The sequence below is a fragment of the Malania oleifera genome, chromosome 8 (assembly GCF_029873635.1).
Source record: "Malania oleifera isolate guangnan ecotype guangnan chromosome 8, ASM2987363v1, whole genome shotgun sequence".
NCBI lineage: Eukaryota > Viridiplantae > Streptophyta > Magnoliopsida > Santalales > Ximeniaceae > Malania > Malania oleifera.
This window is the reverse complement of record NC_080424.1, coordinates 1,903,451-1,925,508: the sequence shown is the minus strand read 5'-3', so window position 1 is coordinate 1,925,508 and position 22,058 is coordinate 1,903,451. Positions and strand designations below refer to the sequence as shown.

Below are 22,058 nucleotides of genomic sequence, written 5' to 3'. Positions count from 1 at the left end.
TATCAAACAGTTGTCATGACCCAGAAATGAAGCATGGGCGTTGACCTGACATGAGACACAACATTACACTGACGCATGACATGACTTAAAGATTAGGACTCTCATGGGAGGGATACAACCATAACTATCTATGTTTTAGTATAGAAGCTGCCTTAGTGATGTATTCATAAAAAAATTCTACAGTTTTCAACTTATTATACTTACTCTGCAAATCCTCATTTATTGCTCAAGATCAAGATTCAAGGAGTTAGTCAAGATCTAGGCACCTGAAGTGTGAATTGATTTCCAGTGCATGCTGGCTGATTGATGTTGTTGCTGCCGTTGCTTTCTGTTTTTTTTCTTTTTTTTTGTTTATTTTTAGTACATGTGGTTCCCAATTGTCTGTGTCTGGCCCCTGGATTGATCCCTATAAAATAATTATTTGATTCCCACTCTATTCTATCCCATTTACCATCTTTAAACTTAATATCTGATACAGTAATCACTTGGAACTTCTGTAAGTGATGTTTCTGTTGTTTCTGCTTTTTCCATAGTTCTGCTGAGCTTGGAGATCTGTTACAGCTGTTGCTGTGTGATTTAGAGTTTCTGAACATTGAATGACAAGCACCTTGAAAATAACTTGGCAGCATGTTTTTGCCCTTATAAGTTGTTTCTTAGACTGTTCATTAAATCTTCGAGAATCATGTTCCATGCTTGGCAAATTCGAATAGCTCTGTACACCAGCCCTGCCCTGGTACCCCCAACATGATTCTCATCCAAGTTCCCACCTTGCATCATCTTCCACCATGAGCAACTAGACTTAGATGTAATCGACTCCTTTAATTTTGTTTTCATCTCTACTGTATCATCATCACATTCCTCATCTCATCATCATTTTCTTCCTCTGAACCTAAAAGATGCTCTGACCTCACATTTTCCATGAGTCTCTCTGATTCTTTTTTTTTTTTTTATAAGAAAAAATGTATAAGAGAAAAGCAGTATACAATACAAGGAAAACAATATGTTCTCCAAAAAACAACAAAAAAAGAAAAGCTCAATCAGTTACAAAGGAGCTGCCCAAACTTTGGTTTATGGGATCATCGTACAATTTCTGTTAAAAAATTTAGCTCTTTTTATCTGCCTAAACTTTGAATCCCAGTTACATCATCCTTCAAAACTTCAGCCTTTCCCTTCTCTATGTACGGCACATTTGGAACAAAAGCACCATGTTATCTAATCTCCATGTAGACTTGCCTTGCCTTCACCTGGGCCATGGAAACATAAGAACACTTTAGGGTCCTTGATGGTTTTCATTTTCCGTTTTAGTTTTCAAAAACATGAAAAAGTTCTGTTAATTTTTCATTTTTACAACATTTGTATGAGATAAACAGAAAAACAATAAACAGTTTTGGAACTATTTGGTTGTGAAAGTAGTTTTATTTTCCATTTCTAATTTTCCAAATAATTACAGAAATGGCACCTTGTTTTCCAACTTTCCAAATTTTTATAGAAAAGTTGAAAAACATCTTTTTGTTATTTTTCCAGAGTCCTAACTATTGCTTTGTATATGGGAGCATGAGATTCAAATCTTGGACTTTAATTTGTATTAATGTATAAAGTTTCTTTTAAATCCACACAACTCCACATTCAAGCCCCAAAGTCACAAATATTACCTTATATAATTTTTGGAAAATTGAAAATGTTGGAAAACATCTTTTTGTTATTTTTCTAGATTCTTAACTCTTATTTTGTATGTGGGAGCATGATGCTCGAATCTTGGACTTTAATTTGTATATATGTATAAAGTTTCTTCTAAATCTATACAAATCCACATTCGAACCCCAAAATAAAAAAATATTACCTTATATAATTTTTGGAAAATTGAAAAACAAGTTGCCTTTTTTTAATTATTTTGAAATTTATAAATAAAAAATGAAAAAAATAAAATAAAATTGCAGATTCAAACAAACTCTTTATTTTCTACCTTTTTAATACGAATCTTGAAAAACTAATGTTTTCCACAACTAAATGAGCCCTTGGTGTCTCCTGATTTTGATTTAGCCCAACACAGTTCATGAAATTTGATCCCTTCTTTTTCCTGCAAGGGTGCAAGATCCCCCTGCCATTTCCAAAAAATGATCAATTTGAATACTGCCCACTGACCTGCAACTTTCCTACTCAACTTATTTTAAAACACTTTCCCCATCCTTAAATAGAGCTCCATCCTCCTCAATTGGAAACTTATAATTTCCATTCTGCTTCTTGCCTCAGTTTGGAGTAAATCCTCTATGTAAACTAAATCCCAATTTCCTGGAACCATAGCATAATCCCTGGGAATTCAAGTTCAAAACTCCCTGTTGGTCATGTTTAACAGGATTCTCATGCACCATCATTATGCTTCCTCCCCTGTTTCACCATATTCACCCAACACCCAATTGTTGCAGCTTCAGAAGCCAGTAAATCACCATAATCAGCATCCCGATAACCAGCTCTTACAGCTTTCTCCTCTGCATTGGGTGCATTCAATAGTATTTATTTTGAATATAAAGTCCTCAATTTTTCCTGTTGAAGAGCTTATTCCCCATTGCACCCCACGAGCACAAAATGGAATCTCCTTCGTTGCCGGCAGACTCAGCTATCAAAGAGGAAAATTATTGATACAACAACAACAACAAGAAGCTTAGGTGGGGTAGGCTACGTGAATCCTTTTTTGCCAATTCACACGATCAAGGGCATTTTCTTCAACTAGCTTAAGAGCTATTAAATCATTTCTCACTATCTCACCATGTTATTTAGGTCTACCTCTACCCCTTCTAATACTAGTAACAATAACTAAATCACTCGTCCTTGCTAGTGCATACTTGGCTTGTGTTTCAAATGCCCAAACTATCTAAGCAGCCCCTCCTTTTTCTTATCGTCTACAGTTTCTATGCATAACTTATTACAAATATGTTCATTGCTTAATTTTTCTTTAATTTACACCACCCATCCACTGCATTTTGTCAACTATAACTTTTTGAAGTAGTTGTTTTTTATTTGCCAACATTCTTATTGATAGAGCATGGTCTTATAACCATCCAATATAATTTTCCTTTTAATTTTAAGGGTATTCTACAATCATACCCAACTAGCTTCAACTCTATGTATACATCCTCTTCAATTTCTCCTCCTGTTTGCATAATATATCAAGGTATTGAAACCTACTAGTGCTATTAATTTCTTGATTATCAAGTTTAATGTTATCTTCAATATTACTCCTTGGCTGAAATTATGTTTCATATATTCTATCTAATTTTTACTTATCCTAAAATATTTTGGCTCTAAAGTTGGTCTCCATAGTTCTAATTTGGATTCTACTCCACTCCTACTTTCATCAATCAAAACAATATCATCCGCAAACAACAAATGCCTTGGAGCTCATTTTGGATATTCTTAGTGAGTTCGTCCATCATTAAAGTAAAAAGATAAGGGCCCAAAGTAGGACCTTGATGCACGCGTAATGTGATTAGAAATTCTGTGAACTCTCCTCCTACAGTCCTAATATTAGTCAATATTCTATCATATATATCCTCAATGATCTCAGTATATCTATTGCATACTCCCTTCTTTTCTAAAACCCATCAAAGAACTTCCCTAGACACCCTATCATTGGCCCATATGCTAGTCCCTTTTCTTTTCCCTAAAATTTTCCATTTCTCTTATGAAAAGATAATTAGCTTTTGTTGTCGATCTCCTAGGCATAAACCAAATTGATTCTTTGAGACTTGTTTCTAATGTTATTCTTTGTTCAATTACCTTTTCCCACAGTTTCATTTTATGTCTCATAAATTTAATTCCGCAATAGTTATTACAATTTTGAATGTTATAGGTATTTTCATAAGAAATTCATTGATAGATTAAGAATTTACAATCAGGAGAAAAGAGAAAATACATGTCCTTAACTAACTTTGAGATACCCTAGAGGAAACAAAAACAAAAAATCTGAAAGTCACAAAGAACAGTTTAGAAATATCAGCATGCCCTAACAAGTCAACAAAGAATGCCAATAGCATTGGATATCTGAAAACACATCCCCTTGAAGTTCCCATTATCCACAAACCAAAGAGAAGCCAAATAATGAATCTTCTTCCAAACCAAAAAAAATACGATAACTTCTTCCCTGAGAAAATATGCATGTTACATTCCTTCGACAGACCCCAAAATACTGCAAATGAAGCACATTTCCATTACACTGTTCCTTTTTCTTACCAAAATTAACAAAAAAAATTGCCAAAAACTGCTGCACTGTCTTTGGACAAACCCGACATTCTTGAAAATAGTTGAATAACATGTTCCATACCCTCCAGGAAAAATTACAATGCATGAAAAGAAGCGGAGCAGATTCTGAGCGGTTAAAGCAAAGCATATGCACAATTGGAGAGAAAGAGAGAGAGAACCCTCAAAGGCCTCCCAATTTGCAACAAGTTATTAGTGCTGATCCTATTGAGCACAACCAACTAGAGAAAAGCTTTCATTTTAGGGATTGCTTTGGCCTTCCACATAGTTTTGTAAAGCGAAAAGGAAAAATTAGTAGTAGATAAGAACTCACAAAAAGATTTGCGAGAAAAAAATCTTGAGGAATTCAAAGACCAGGATCAACTTTTACTCTTCCAAAGAGACCTGACAGCTATTCAACAATAGTCACAAGACTAACAAAGAGGATAATTCGTCTGACGAACAAAGAGGATAATTCGTCTATCTCCTTATTATAAAAGGATCTTCATAGTGAAAATCCCAAGAAGATAAAGGTGCACCCGGATCTAGAATAAAATAAGAAGTGGAACCATTCCTATCTTGAGCTCAAATGGAAGGGGCAAGGAAAAGAGTTGGACAAAACAACACTCCCCAACCAAAGGTATTAACATCTTTTCCTCCATTCGTTCGACATTTTCTTGGTTTTTATAATCGTGTTGAATAGATTAGTTAACCATACGTGATTTTGAAACTTTTTTATTTCCTTTATTTTTTCTTTTTTCTATTGTTAATTGGTGACTCCTTGTCCCTGCACATTGTAACTTCCATTTTCCCTATCGAATATACTTTATTTTTTAATAATAATAATAATAATAATAAAGATTAGTTTACCATATACATCCCCTAAACATTTCCAAACTTCAATTGGAATGCTAGTTGGTCCTATAGATTTATCACTTTTCATCTTTTTTGAAATCATCTTAACTTTAGTGTCTCTAATTTTGCGAATAAAACTTATATTTTTAGTTTTTTCCTTATTTGTTACTCCAAGGTTCAAGCTTTCAATTTGGTATTTGTTAAAGAACTTATTAAACTATTTCCGCCACCTCCCTTTTATGTCTTCTTCTTTAACCAAGACATCAACATTCTTGTTCTTTATACATTTTATATTACCTGAATCTTTGTACTTTCTTTCTCTAGCTCTAGCAAGTTTATGTCTCTTTTTCCTTCTTTTGTATCTAGTATAGTATATAAATTATCATTCGCTCTTTGTTTAGCTTCACTAATGGCTTTTTGATTTTGCCTCTTTATTCTTTTCAAGCTTTTATATATTTCTATAATTTTGCCTTGATTTATACTAGATTCTTTTTATCTTTATGGCTTTTTGGACATTTTGATCTCACCACCAACTTCCTTTACTACCTGAGAATCTTCCTCTAGATTCACCTAAAATCTTCTTTTCCATCCGTTTAATAGAGCTAGCCATCCTATTCCACGAAGTGTTTGCGTCTATAATATCTCTTATTGTCCAATCACCCTCTTTCATTATTTTATCTTTAAATTTTTCTATATTTTCTCCCTCTAGGCTCGACCACCTAGTCCCCTTTTGTTGATTTATGTTGCTCATTCTCTTCCATTTTTAAATACATATATCTATTACTGGGACCCTATGTTGTATGGTGAAAGTTTCACCTAGGATAATTGCCTTTTATTGCGTCCACTCTTGAAAATTATTAAATGTTCTTCTCTTTTCTTAAAGTAAGTATTCAATATTATATAACCAAATTATATGAGATGGCCAATTATAAAATCATACCACTGGGCTCAATTTCATCTACATATCCCTGGCCTTAACGTATCCTCTCATAGCCTTTATTGTCCTTTAAAATGTGTCCATTCAAATAAGCTCTTATGATTGTGTTTCTCAAACCCTAGTATCTCTCTTGTGTAACCATCCATATTTTTTCCAAAATTGTATTTTAAGATTTTCTGCTAAGCCTAGTTGGGGAGCATACACACTAATGACATTTATTATCTCTAGGCCTAGAGATATCTTGATTTTTACAATCCTATCTCTTATTCTTTTAACATCTACCACATAATCTATTAGGTCTTTTCCTGCAATGATTCCTACCCCAGTTTTATATTTTTCTTTTCCAATGTGCCAAAGGTTAAATCTCTATTTTTCAATTTCTCTAGCATTTTACCCTACCACTTAGTCTCTTGGATACAGATTCTGCTTATTTTTCTTCTAATCATTGATTCATTATGTCAACTAACTCCATACTTTTTCCCATGTGTCCCTATATTCCAAGTTGCTAATTGAATCCTAGTTCCCGATACTAACTTCTTAACCCTCTTCTGTCTAGAATGATCTGGCCTGGTCTACTCTTATATATTTTTCACTACACCCGAGTGGTATAAGTGCATGTGTTGCTCGTAGGGAACACTCCAGTGATATTTAGTAAAGGATTTATATCATATAGATCTGAAAATTTTTATCTTGGCTGTCAACTACACAGTGCAACCCTACTCCTTTATCTGGGCTTTGTGTGTAAAGATATTTAGGGCAATTAGTGCTACATAGGTGGTGTACATGAATCTACCAATTGTTGATTGATACAATTTATAAAATAATTGTTGTAGTCCTATATTGAAAATAATATTGTTGCCATGAAATCTTAAATTCTTGAGATCAGAATGTTCAACTCGCAAGTTGATTTGAATTTCCATATAACCCAAAATCAGTTGGTGAAATTTAATGCATGAAAACTAGGATCCTGCACACCCTAATCTAAGTGATCTACTTGTTCCTTACCCTGTGCCCACTTCTCAATCATCTAGCAAATGCCCCAGAGCCAGATCTTGAATCCATGCATACATCTCAAGCAGAGACCTGAACCGTAGAAAATGTGGGACTTTCTTCCTTTTAAAGTTTCTGTAATTAATTTTTTTTTCTTGCATTTCGCTGTGATTAGGATGATTCACATTTTGGTCCCTTTGAAGCTTCTTTATAGATGTTTTCCAGAAGCCTTGACTAGAAGTCCTGTAATAGGGCGTCAAGGGAAGGCTTTGCGTCGGCAGCAGCAAAGGAAGACTGTAGAATGTTCATTGTGTCATGACGAATGTAAATGTTCCTCCTTTCCTCAAGAGAACTTTAAGGAGAATGGGAATTGTCCTGCATTGACTTTCACTGAATCAGCTACAGGTGAATAGAAAATAACTGCCATGTTAACAAATTTTCCTTCTTGTAGTATAATCAATGAATAGATTTGGACTATTTGTTTTTATCTATTGTCCTGCTGGCTAGAAAAGAAAAGGAACAAAAATGAATGATGCCATTAATATTCTATTGAAACAGAAGAGCTGTGCAAGCAGTTTACATCCAAACTTAAAATTTGAATCAAACATATTTCAAATATTTTGTCATATGAGGTTTTGATTTCTCTACTTTCTGTTACTTTTATGTAAATGCGTTACAAAGTAATGTTTGCTTTCTTTTGTGCTAATTCTTGTATTTTTAATATTGGAAACTTAGGCAGGATGAAGATATAATTTTAAAAATATCACAACTTATTGCAGTGCATTGATTGATAAAGTGCAGAAAAAAAATTCTAAAATACTACTGAAGTTGTCATGTATTTAAGTGGAGAAGGGTAGAGGGATAGGATCATTATCCGGGTGGATTAGTCAAGTGTTCAGAGGGTCTTGTAGCTTATATCTTATGTGCATTACAGAAGGCATTCTTCTTGCTCACGCAAGCCAATAACTCTGCACGCTGAAGAAGACATCAACAAGTCTTCCATTATTCAGATTGTAAGCAGTAACCACACGAGAGGAATAAATTTTGGGAATAGAGGGAGTGAACACTAGGATAGTATGTCAAACATGGACTACTCCATAATCAGTAGTGTGATGCCCCGATTTTTCATACGATTATTTTTTTTAAAATCATCAATAATAATTAAATCATACACATCAAACATCACATCGGCCACGTCAACAACTCTGATACCACTCACATGACCCGACTCGCATTAGGTATCGGGTAAACAGACATTTTATTTATATTAGCCTAATAGCAGAAGACATTATGTACATACCATTCAGAATATAATATCCAGAGTATCAACATACATATACACACATTTCTATCATACCCAAAAATAATGCAACCCTAGGGGAATTACACCTCCCTAGTCCAAAACTCACCTTATATGTCAGGGTATCTGCCCCACACTATGTCGGAGCCCTATCACCTGGTTTGTCTCTGTTTCCTGAAAAGTTTAGATAATTCGAGTGAGACACATCTCAGTAAGACCGAATAAATTATTTACAGTGTGTGACAATATAAGTTCAGTTATAACACATTGTACTTTTCAAATCATCAATTCATCTGTGGGAATACACTGATATATATGCTCATAATCATATAGATATAAAACAAAAACTTTTATAAGCTTTTAATTCCATTTCCAATCTCATTCGCATGCAACCCATGTTTATCAGCGAAGTTCCCCAAAATAGGGAAGTCTATCTATCCGTACAAGTAGCTTCCCTCTGCCCTAATACGTTATGCCGTCAAATATGACTATATCTGATACCTATCAGGGTACTCACCTTACTCAGTAAACCCTCAGGCGGAGAGTTTTATTTCGCTTTATTATTTATGTTATTAACTCACACATATCCATTCTTCAATTCTGTTATTCTTTATTTCTCATTTTCTGTTTCCATTTCACTATCCAGCACACGAGTATCTTTGGTATTCAGTACCAACCTCGCGTCTGTAACTCATGGCGGCCCTGAGGATCTCTTTTCCACATCATGCTTCCCCCCATGAATAGGGTTGTGTGGCCATAAGGCTGGATCTAACTGCGGTTGGCCTACCCGGTTAGATTGGAAATCCATCCATGCGTCTGTAGTACGACTGACCGGCCTATTGCCCTAATTTGGACTCAGGGGACACAACAATTCTACTAAATAGCTCAGTCGACTGCCCCACGCCACACTCTCCACGAGACTGTGTGGTTGCACTAACACCTCTAGCAATGGTACCGTACTCAATATCACAACTAGGGGTGTACAAAATTTACCGAAAAACTGAAAACCGGACCGAAACCGAACCGAAACACATTTTGGTTTGGTTTTTCGGTTTGCGGTTTCGGTTTCGGTTTTGAAATACAAAAAATTTCGGTTTCGGTTTCGGTTTCGGTTTTGGACCAAAACCGAACCGAAAAACCGAAAACCGAATTAGTAAATAATAATTGTATAATTTTATACAAGAGATGCTACGGTGCTACGGAGTCTTGCACTCTTCGCCATCTGACATGATGTCTTCTAGACTCAAAGGCAACCTGGAAGAGAAAGAGAGACTTGGCTTCATCTTTGGCACAAGCACAGACTCTGCCTCGTCATTAAGGATCTGAAAGACTCTCCTCATGGAAGGCCTCTCCATGCAATCTGGATTTGCACAGCTCAAACCCACAAGCAACAGCTTCCTCATTTCTTCCTCCTTGAACTCCCCACTCAACCTTTTTTCTGCTGCTTCAATAATGTTTCCCTCAGAATGCAATTTCCAGACCCAATCAACCAAATTGATCATTTTCTGAGTACCTATTTCTTTCTCAATTGGCCTCTTCCCACAAGTCACTTCAAGTATGACCACACCGTAGCTGAAAACATCAGTCTTCTCAGTTGCTCTCCAATACTGAAGATATTCTGGGGCAAGGTACCCCATTGTTCCCGCAGTTAGAGTCGAAACAGGGCTCTTGTCATGATCCATGGACCATGAGCCTCGCCAATCCAAAATGCCCAAGCCTTGCGATGAAGTTTCCATCCAGCATTATATTACTGGTCTTTATGTCCTTGTGAATAACCTGTTGCTCACATTCTGTGTGTGTGTGTTTTTGCGAGAGAGAGAGGCCACCGACGAACTGCAAAGAGGGCAACTGGGGAAGTACAGATTTGCCAAGGCATATGCAGGAAGCTAGGAACCACATGCTAGCCATCGGCCCATCCCACATCGGTTGGAAATGGGAAGAGAACTGGTATCCCACCCTATATATTTTATGTGGATCATCCTTTCAACATGTCTTACGTTTTGGGCTTTGCTATTAAAGCCTTAGCCCAGGAATTTTATAATTTCACAATGGGCTGTGGCCTGTTGATGCAGCCCAGCTCAAGTAATATTTTGTTTTGATAGTTCAAAATTCGGTAAAACCGAAAATAACCGAACCGAACCGTAGAGTTCACGGTTTGGTTTGTTCATAAACCGACGGTATACGGTTCGGTTTCGGTTCAGTCATTTTGAAAACCGAGGAGTTCGGTTCAGTTGGCGGTTTTGGTAAAAACCGAACCGAACCGAACCGTGTACACCCCTAATCACAACCCATCATTAGGGTTTCCATATCCATCCATCAGGGTTATCATCGCCACATGCCCGCAATCCTTATGCGGTATTGGCATTTCATCATTTGCATTTCAATGATCCCATTACAACTTTCGCACTTTGCAATGTTCACATTTCCCCAATATTCACAATTAGTATTCTCATTTCCATCATCACATTTCAATTTCCATATTGCATTTTTCACGTTGCAATATTCTCATTTTCTCATTCTCAACTCAGCATTTATTTTGTCATATTCACATTTCAGTATGCTCATTTCAATATTTACATTTCAATATTCATATTTCAATTCCCACATTTCAATGTTCATATTGCAGAATTTACATTACATTATTCCCATTTTCATATTCATTTTCTAATATACGTATTTCATAATTCACATTTCAAAATTCATTTCATAATAATACATATATATCTCATTTCACATTCATTTCATTCTCGTGCTAGCATATAACTCATTTCACGTTTTTCAATGCTTCTCAACATACTCAAATCGGAATTCATACTTCCCATTTTCATAAAAATCATTTCTATACACGTATTTATATATCATTTTCATCATTTCCAGCAAACATATCGATAGTTCTCATTTCATCAATTTCTCAGGAAATACTCATCATATTTTACATTTTTCAGTATACATCATATGCCACACAATTTTTATTTTATATTCATAATATACTAATTTCATAGGGGAAAATGTCATAGCTTCATTTTTCACATTTTCATTCAATCAATAATATAAAAAATATTGCTATAATTTATTCCCTTTACCTGGTTTCCTAAACTACGCCTGCAGGGATCTCGAAATTATATCCGCAGCGCTCACCCGAACCCTAAATTCTAAAAACCCTACTTACTCAGTTCAACCCTAGAATATCCAATATTTTAACATTTTCAGATCTACATTAATTAAATAAAAATTAATTCCTAAATAACCCCCTTATCCTAATTGTGGGGCTATGCCTACGACGACCCCACGAGAAATCTGCTCCGCTAGACTTGTAGAGAATCATTCCTAAGTTCTCATGGTGGTGTTCGATCGTCAATTCGACTTAAGATTTAAGAAAAACTGAGGTAAAAGTGTGAATTTACCTTACCTCAGGGGATATGCCTACGTTACTCCTACAATAAATCCGCTCCGGTAGAAATGTCAATGGCCGAGAATGGAGTTTAGCGGTATTTTCTGATTTTCAATCGGCCGAATATCAACCGAGAAATTGAGAAGAGTGGGAGAGAGAACAAAGGAGAGAGACGGACGCTCAAGGGGGAAAAGGGCGTTCTGCCTTCTTTAAAAAAAAAATCAATTCCTTCCTACAGAGAGGCTTCAGTAAGGTTAGATTAGATTATATAAAAATATATAATATAAGGTTAGATTATATATATATATATATATATATATATATATATTATAATATAATATTATTTTAATTAATAATAATTATTTAATTATTTAAAATTTATTATTTATTTATTTTTTTAAAATTTAAATTAAAATTAAAATTTTATTTTATTTTAATTTTTTTTTTTGCAAATCACTATATCTTTCTGTAATAATTATTTTTGGGGCGTTACAAGTAGGCTATGGAGAGTTCTGGCAGAATGGGCTCTTTGAATAACTGATGAAGAGAGTGATGCTTATTATTTCATAAAAATGAAAGATACAAACAAGGCAAACTCAATTAGGCTTGCAAGCTTGCTGAGTCAAGTATTAAGAGGATTGATCTCGACTCAAGAAGCTACTTGAGTAGCTTGAGTCGAACAAAATTGAGTCAAACCAAGCTGTTGGCTAAGTCAAGCTTGAGGAGCTTGTTAGCTGGTTAGACTCTTTTACACCCTTAGATTTAATGTAAAATCTCCCCGGAAAATGTTCAATATGTGCTAGTATTGATGTACGTATTTGTATCATAGTAGTATGGTTAAAAGATTGGAGGATTGGATGCATATTCTTGGCAGCTTTCGTGTCATATCATTCCTACTGATAATGTTTGCAAAATTATTTTAATTTGAATTTCAATAAGGACATTTTCTTTATTCTTTAAGGACATTTACAAATATTCTACTAAAATATGTGTAACAGATGAAGGCTCAATGTTGAATGCGGATTCCTTGTTTCATGGAACGCTTTTCAGACACAGTGCTATAATTGAAGGGAACAAATTTGTTGAAAAATATTCCCTGTTTGAGAAATTCAGCCAATCTGGACTGCATCGCTTGGGTCTAAAGCCTTTGCAAGGTATCAATTGCCTTCAAATTTGGAAGGAAACTGCACCTTTCCATGTAAGTTGCTCTCAAACAAATTAGTTATGCTTTTACTTTAATGTTTGGTTTTTTTGCTCTTATTAACTTTTCAATGGGCTGGTTGATTGAATGAGTTTCAAAATTAAGGAACCAGCTTTATATGTTTGTATCTCTGAACACCCTCTTCTATCCTCTTATTCAGTCAGTGATCAATCAATCCCTTAATGATTTTCAGACTCTCACAATCACCTCCCAACAAATTCTCCATGATCTCATCCTCCCCAGTCCCCACAGCTGCCCTCCCAAGACTTCCTCACTTGACCACATACGAACACTTCCTCCCATGATTGATGAGAAACTCAACTTCTATGGTGGTGATGATCAACACCAATGACAACCTCATCATCTATGTCCTCCCACTGCCAGATCTAATGGAGATGGACACACTACCAGTGACTGTGAACCACTCCCTCCTGCATCCTCTTCTTTCGCTAATCAATTATGTGCTGCTCCTCCTATGAAGAAGATGATTGACACACCAAACCAAAGAATATTCAATAGTTCTTGTGCGTTTACTCCTTTATCTGCCTTGTTAGAAAATCAAACTGTGCCTCACTCTTCTTCTTCTAATTGTTCATTCTGAATGACCAGAATACAGCCACTTGCTTTTTCCCACCCAATGAAATCTTTCAGCATTTCAATTGGTTCAAGCCCCCATGTCCAGCAAGAGTGGAATATTTTTTGTTTTTTTGTCTTGAATATTTTTAGTCATTTTTATTTTCAGTAATTTTCTGTTATTTTTTAACTAATGTTTTATTTGTTTCGGCCCTTCTTTGATAATTTTGAGACTCTCCTAAAAGGATAATTCAGAATTTAACACTTAATTTTATCAAATGACCGATTAATGGACTTAACTATGTCCCTCTCTCTCTCTCTCTCTCTCTCTCATGATTTTTTTAGGGCCTTTAAAAATCTAATAATCATAATAGTAAACACAAACTCTTATCTATTAGTATCAGTATGGTATTTCTTCTACGCCCAAATCATTATATTTTTCAACATCAGCTATTACACTGCTTGTGTTAGTTTTATATATATATTAACAAACCTTCTATTAGAATTTTATATACTGTGCTTGCATTAGCTCTGGTTGTAAATTAGTAAAATGAACTTTCAATTCATAACAAAATATTCTAATAATGTCCAAAATTTAGAAATTTTTTCACCGTGTCCATGGAACCAAATATTTGGAAATCTGAGGGATTCAACAAGCAGACTCATATTTGCATTGGACACAATTACTGGACCCCAGAGACCCTATTATTTAAAATTAAATTATATTGTGGGGGTTGCTCCATGTGTATGCTTTTTATTCATGTAAAATAGCTGGTATTTTACAGAGAGCAAGTGACTACCAATACTAAAGTTTTGATGTAAGGTGGTAGATAACTGTAGAAATCCCGAGTATCTTGGAGTAATTTAGGGAGGTATATATATTATTGAGAGAGATTCTTTTAGGAGTAGATTGTTTCCATATTTAGAATTCCTGATTGTATTATAAATATTGTGTATTGGCTTGTACAAAATCATTCAAGAAATACATAAAACCTATTTTGATTTCATGGTATCAAAGTTAGGGTCTCTAAACCTTAGTTAGCAATGGCAGACGACGCTGTCAACAGCAAAGGGTCGAGCACCTCCGAAGCTCTCGACGGCAAGATTGAAGCCACCTCCATCGTGGGTTTGAATGGGCTAGACAACTCGTCTTTTCCACTCTCGGTGGAGAGATTGAACGGAAAAAATTTCCGTGAATGGGCTCAGTCCATTCCATCAAACTTGTGATTGAAGGCAAAGGAAGGTTGGGATACCTTACCGGCGAGAGGAAGAAGCCTGCCTCAACCGACACTACAGCTTTGCAGAAGTGGAAGTCCGAGAACTCCATGGCAACTACATGGCTCGTAAACTCCATGAAGCCTTCAATCGGCAAAACCTACCTGTTCTTACCGACGGCGTAGGATGTCTGGGATGCTGTTTGAGAGACGTACTCCGATGTTGAAAGCTACTCTTAGATCTTTGTGATAAAGACTTAGCTATGGCAGATGCGGCAAGGAGAGAGAGACGCCACCGACTACTACATGGAGATGACGAATCTTTGGCAAGAGCTCGACCTAAGTGTTGAGGAAGAATGGGAATGCTCTGGACACAGTACCTTGCTACAAGAAGAGACTCGAGAATGAACGAGTCTTTGAATTCTTGGCCTGACTCAACCGCGACCTAGACGATGTGCGAGGGAGGATTCTCAGCCGACACCCTCTACCTTCGACTTGAGAAGTCTTTGCGGAGGTGAGAGGTGAGGAAAGTTGTTGCAAGGTTATGCTGAAGGCACCAACTGAAAATAATGGGCCTGAGATGTCGGCCCTAATCTCGAGAACTCCTGCAGGTACAGGCCAAAAGACTCAAAAAGGGAGACCCTTGTGTGAGCACTGCCTCAAGCTGGGCCATTCAAAAGATAATTGTTGGGAAATACATGGGAAGACTGCAGATTGGAAGCCGAGATAGAATCAAAAAAATCGTGGCTGCTAGGCTGCTATTGATAACCCAGCTCGGAAACCACAAGGTGAGAAAAATAACAATTCCACTCCATGTGGCGCATTCAATCTAGAGCAGTTGGAGCAACTCTATAAAATGCTCTCTACCATTCAAGCATCGGGTCAGTCTTCCACAAGTATTCCATTTGGTTCTTTTGCCCACTGAGGTAATTTTTTGACAGCCTTAAATACCATATCTCATTACAAATCACCATGGATAATTGATTCTGGTGCCTCTAATCATATGATTGATTCTTATCATCTGTTCTCATCCTATTCACCATGTGTCGGAAATTTGAAAGTTAAAATTGCAGATGGATCACTCTTATCTGTTGCGGGCATAGGGTATTCGAATCTTTGATTCTATAATTCTAAAATTTGTCCTACATGTCCCTAAGTTGTCTTGCAATTTGTTATCCATTAGTCAGTTGACAAAAGATTTCAATTGCTCTGCTAAATTCGTTTCCTCTCACTGTGTTTTCCAGGACCTATCATCGGGAAAGACGATTGGTAGTGCTAAGGCGTGTGAGGGACTCTACTACTTTGAGGAGGCAAATACGAGTGAATAATGTAAAACTGTTATTTGTGATTCTGCATCTGTTTTTAGGGATAGTGAAATTTGTTATGGCATCCTAGGATGGGTCATCTAAATTTTCAATACTTAAGACGTTTATTTCCTTCCATTTGAAATAAAACGTCTTTTGAATTTCAGTGTGAAATTTGTGAACTTGCAAAACACCAACGTAATTCCTTTCCAAAGTCCACATACAAACCATCCAAACCTTTTACTATGATTCACAGTGATTTGTGGGGGCCTTCACGCTCTCTTAATTGTATTCACACGAAATGGTTTGTTACTTTTATTGATGATCATACTTATATTTGTTGGTTTTACTTGTTGAAAGATAAAGCTGAAGTCTGTTTTACTTTTGCTAGTTTCCACTCCATGATTCAAACACAATTCCAAACTCACATTCGAACTTTACGTACTGATAATGGTACAAAATATTTCAATAATATCTTGGGACATTATCTTCAAGAAAATAGAATTGTTCATCAAGGTTCCTATGTGGATACCCCTCAACAAAATGGGATCTTTTTTCTGAGGATCGAGATAGGCCAATGATTGAGGGTTTTGAGTGGAATCCCATTTCCTTGGATCAACAGTCTTGGTTGGTTGGAGACACTTTTAAGAAAAGTGTGGCTAGTTAGGTTCTGTTTGAGATGAATAGGGATAAGGTGCAAGGTCTAGATGGCTTAATATGGGTTTCTTCCAGGATTGTTGGGGTGTAGCCAAAGTGGATTTAATGAGGATTGTTAAGGATTTCCTTTTTAATGGTGTTTTTAGCAAGAGTATTGTTAGATTACCACTTTACCTAAAATTTTAAGCTATTAGGTTGTGGGCCAACAATGTGTATCAAGCCCTAACACCACCCCTCAGGTGCAGCCTGACAGCACGTGGGGAGAAACACACAATGAATAACTCCTGTTACAGGGAATACTATAATTTTTTAAAATAGTACACAATAAAGGCGGGCAATGAGACTAGTACCCTGGACTTCCTGTAATACATTGTTGAACCACAACTCTAATAGCTTAAGCTTTTAGGTAAAGTGGGTAATGTAACAAGGTATTTCAAGCCCTAACAAGTATTAATTCTACTTTCATCACTTTGGTGCCTAAGAAGTAAGAAGAGTAAATCTTTGCATGTTGCAGATATTCAGCCTATTATTTTGGTTCCTAATTGTGTTTAGGTGATGCAAGGGCAGCATCAAAGATCTGCAGCCATGGGAGAGAAGAAAAAATTGAAGAGAAGGAAAGGGAATAGAGGAGATACAAGGGGGAAAACTCTCGTTCAATTCAATTCAAATTCAACGACCTACTTAAAATATGGCTTTCACACACTATTTATAAGAAAGCCTCTAACAGTGAAATTATACATATACATCAACATGCCCCTAAAATACACAAGTATTACATACAAGCCCCGAAATACACATAATCTTATACTGTTAATACTAATACAGACAAGAAAACTAATTAATTAAACACATCAATCTTTGTCCCATGCATCTCTATTAATCTCCAACAAGGGTCAACCCATGGGTTGGCTTCTTGTCCTACATCAAATCTCCCCCAATTATAAAAAATTCAGCCTTGAATTTTGGAATGTTGGAGGATTAGAAGTAAGAAGCAAACTTGGATTCTTCGGAAGTTAGTGCTTGAGACATGATACCATGTTCAATTGATAGCACCATAGACCTGAAATGAGAATTGGCATCAATGAACTCATCGGGATGACAAATTCTACAATAGGAATGTCTAAAAGACTTTGGATGTCATCCAAGACATCCATTTCCTTGCTTGTAGTGTCTTCAAGTTGAGTAACTCCAGCAGATTTGATTAGCATTGTGGACCTCAAAATGATTTTCTTCCCATTATATTGGAATACATATCTCATGTCCTTGAGTCACCCCCAAATCATACACAAAGGAGAATCAAGGAGTACATGACCAATCTTCATAGTTATGATACCACACCAAACATTAGCGAAATAATCACCCATTTGAATAGGAACTAAACATATTTCATAAAAGCTTTCAGTGACGTTGCATACAAGTGACTCCATTTGTTGAAACCATATTCATAGGTTATCATCCATCGATGAGGATTTTGCAAACATTTCCTCCACGCTTGAGAGAGGTGTAGAAAAGCTTGATTTTTTGCCCAAGGTATTATAAATGTCATTCCTTTTTCCAATAATTTGTCACCGTATTGCTGGATTTATACATATATACTGCAAATATATATCACCAAAAGCCCTCAACACAATTTGACCACAGTTCTCAATCTGTTCATGCAAAATCACGAGTTGACTCTCTATTTTCAAGGGCTACCTTCAAGTCAACTTTAATCTTGGGTATCACATAGAAATGAAACAAATTCACTCATAGAACTCACAAATGCAGCAATAAAACCTGATTTCCAAAAATTTCTTGCTTTTAGTAGCAAATTATCACACTTGCAAATATCAAGTCTGGGAACCAAAATATCATGCTGCAAATCATAATCTCAGGAGAAAACACCAAATTCTCGAGGCTGGAACCAATTCTCACGATTCTGGAAGTTACAGGGGATTTCTTACACATGTTACTAGCATGTGAGTCACTGGAAGCGACTTTCTGGTGATGAAATTTTGGGTGAAGGGAGATCAAGGGATGACGATTGTACTGGTGGTGGTGGTGTGATGAAAGAAGAGCAGGAGGTAAGGGATTTTGATGGGCGAAAAGCCGGAGATGTTTGGCCGGTGCATGCGGGGGCCTCCAGTGTTCGGACAGCAACAAAGTTGTAAGGGAAGATCTTTGATGGGGTTCTGTTTTTTATGGTATTGGAGATGTCTCAGAATATTCCAGGAAAGGGATGTTTAGAAGTTGAGGACACAGCTGGGATTTCTGGAACTTATAGATGACTGGGCTTCAGGTTTCTGCCATTTTCCTGCAATTTATGAAGTTATTTGTTGGAGTTATGTGGTTTGAAGCAAGGTTGGAAATAATTGGAAGTCATTTGCATTGATTTTGATGTAAGACAGCTAGTGGATTACAGAATTCAGAGAGATAGAGAGAGAAACTGAATGGAAATTCTGGAATTCAGAAAGAGCGAGAGAAATGAGAGAGAGTTAAGGGAGAGAAAAAGAGAGAAGATGAGAAGAAAAGGAAGGAAGGAAGAACAAGGGAGAAGGAAAGAGAGGCAGCAGCAGATTAGACAGAAATTAGAAGACAGCATAGAGTTAAGAGACAGAACAATGAAGAACAGAAGGAGAAGAAGAAGAGACAACGAAGAGAAGAAGAGAAAAGACAGGAAAATGGGTGGATTGAAATGGAAGAATGGAAATAAAATTTGGGCTCTGATGGCAAATGATGCCAGGGCAGCATCAAGGATCTGCAGCCATGGAATGGATAAGAAGAAATTGAAGAGGAGAAAAAAAGGGAAGAGAGGAGAGAGGTGGTACAAGGGGGAAAACTCATGTGCAATTCAATTCAAATTCAACAACCTACTTACAAGTTACAACATGGTTTCACACTTTATAGGAAGGCATTTTAACATTGAAATTACACAGATACCCCTAAAACTACATGGGATTACAAACGTACCCCTAAGATGCTCAAGTACTACAAATAAGCCCCCAAATACACATAATCCTATACTAGTTAATGCTAAAAACAAACTTTAAAACTAATTAATTTAAACACATCAACCCTTGTCTGCATTTTTTGTTTGTCTTGGTTGTTGACTGTTTGAGTAGATTGATGGATAGGATGGTCTATAGAGGGTTAATGAGAGGTATTGGAGTGGGTAATGGCAAGGTCACGGTTTCTCATCTTTATTTTGTTGATGATACTATATTATTCTTAGATAATCATGGGGAGTTCTTTTAAACATGCTCACCGTCTTGCAACTTTTGAGTATGTCTCTAGGTAAAAGTGAATTTAGGAATAAGTGAGATTGTAGGTATTAATATTGGAGGTGATAGATCTTTAGAGTTGGCTCCTTTAGCAGGGTGTGTTATCCTTGACTGGCCTTTGTTGCATTTAGGGTTTCCATTCGGTGGTAATCCTTGATCTGTGGGCTTTTAGGCTTCCGTGGTAGAGAAGGTGTTTAAGCATCTTGATGGGTGGAAGGGTGCTTTTTTTTTTAGCTTAGGTGGTTGGGTAGCTCATATTCAGTATTTTATTTCTAGTATTTCTGTTTACTTTCTATCTATTTCTAAAGTTCCTGCTGGGTGGCTAGGACTATTGAGAGAATCATGAGAGACTTTCTTTGGTTTGGGTTTGGGTGAGAAGAAAGATTATTTGAATAGATGGGAGGTTGTGTGTAGGTCTAAAAAAGAAGGGGTTTGGGTCTTGGGAATTGGTGTCTAAAAACATTGCCTTAATGAGTAAATGGTTACAGGGGGTTTTCTTTGGAGGAAAACTCACTTTGGCATAAAGTAATTAAAAAGTAAATTTGGCATACAAGGAAATGGATGGGATACTAATGTACAATCTTCTTGTGAGAGTCCTTGGAGATTTATATCTCAGCTTTATCCACATTTTATTCCTAATACCAAATTTAAGGCGGGCTATGGGAAGCATATTTTTGTTTGGGAAGACCCTTGGGTGGAGGATTCAGCTTTTTCATGTTGTTTTCTCGTTTATATTGTCTTTCATTACATAATGTCTGTATTTCTTCCTTTTTGCTTTCTAATGGGAGAATTTTTTGTGGGATTTTAATTTTGTAGATCTTTGAATGATAGAAGTGTGGTGGGGCTCGTGTCTTTGTTGAGTTTATTGGAGGGTTGCTGTCCTACCAATATGGAAGATGTGAGGAAGAGGGTGCTGGAGTCGTCAGGAGAATTTTCTTGCAATTCTTTCTTTGAGTTCTTGTCCCAAGAGAATATGTTCTTTTCTTTCTTAAATATGATTTGGAAGGCCAAAATTTCCTCTGAAATTAAGGCTTTTATTTGGTTGGTTGTTCTTAAAAGAGTTAACTCTAACAATCTGTTGCAGAGTAGGAGGCCTTCTGAGGAATTATCTCCCAATGTATGTATTCTTTGCCTCAATAGTTCTGAATTTGTCTCTCATGTGTTTTTGGGGAAAGTTATTTGCTATGGGCCAAACATGAATAAGGATGGAGGAAGACCAGTGGGGAGCTGGGAGAACGCTGGAGACAGCTAGCGAGCATTGGAGGGGATTAGGTGCACGTGCGAGTTTGGGCCGAGTTACCGTGTGGGGGTTAGGCCGAGTCCATGCGAGCCGAGATGTAGAAATCAGGCCAAGGCACTGTGGGCCGAAGCCCATTTTATCTTTTATTACAAAGTCTTCTTTCATTACAAACTCTGTCTTTCGCTTTACTTAAAGAACAAAGCCCATATGGGTCTTCTAGAAGCAGGTTGTTAGAAGTTTTTTAAGGGTATATAGTGGCTAGTGGGAATGAGGGGGTTAGCTAGAAAATTGGGAATCTGTTTGTTTCTTTGTTTCTTTGGAGAGTGGCTCTCTCGAACCAGCCAACTTGTAGCTTCATTTCCATTTTTATTGCATTTAGTAAATCTCCATTCAATCATTCATTCCATTCATTCCATTTTCTTATTGAAATTCATCCAATCATATAGCTCACATTAGCAAAATCATTACAATTGGTATCAGAGCCAAATTCTTGCAACCATGGGAGAGGGAACTCGCATGAACCAGATTTCGGAACCATTATCGGCCACAAAAAATCACAAGAAGTGCGTCAAAAGTTTTTGTAGGGTATGCAAATCACTCAAGCAAATCAGCTTCGGCCGTCCAGCGATCGCTCATTCTCTGATCTGATGGCAGAGGCAGAGACATTAGCGTTCCAGGCGGAGATCATCCTTCGCGAACTTATCAGTAACTCCTTCGATGCTCTGAACAAGATTCCGATGAAGGGTGAGGTGGTCAACGAGGAGGTGGTTGATGAGGTGGATGGAGACAATCAATGCGAGATCGTGGAGCTCGACGCTATGGAGTGGCTTGTCGAGCACATCCACTTCTACGAGATCTGCGGAAAGGGGTTTCATCGAGATGTCAATATGAAAAAGCACATGC

The 22,058-nt window shown here is 36.7% G+C and overlaps 1 protein-coding gene across 7 annotated transcripts in view; it reads left to right on the top strand.

Moving 5' to 3' along the window:
- Nucleotides 1–22,058, top strand: part of LOC131162464 (uncharacterized) — a 75,619-nt gene that overhangs the window by 45,142 nt on the left and 8,419 nt on the right. For 6 of the 7 annotated variants that reach the window (XR_009138819.1, XM_058118963.1, XM_058118964.1 and 3 more), the window contains 2 exons: nucleotides 7,219–7,420; nucleotides 12,705–12,904. Coding sequence is in view for 5 of the 7 variants with exons in the window: in XM_058118963.1 (XP_057974946.1) it covers nucleotides 7,219–7,420; nucleotides 12,705–12,904 (402 nt within the window). In the remaining 2 variants the exon portion in view is untranslated. Of the gene's footprint in view, nucleotides 1–7,218; nucleotides 7,421–12,704; nucleotides 12,905–22,058 lie in introns of those variants that run through there. The other variant, XR_009138820.1, reaches the window with a different exon arrangement.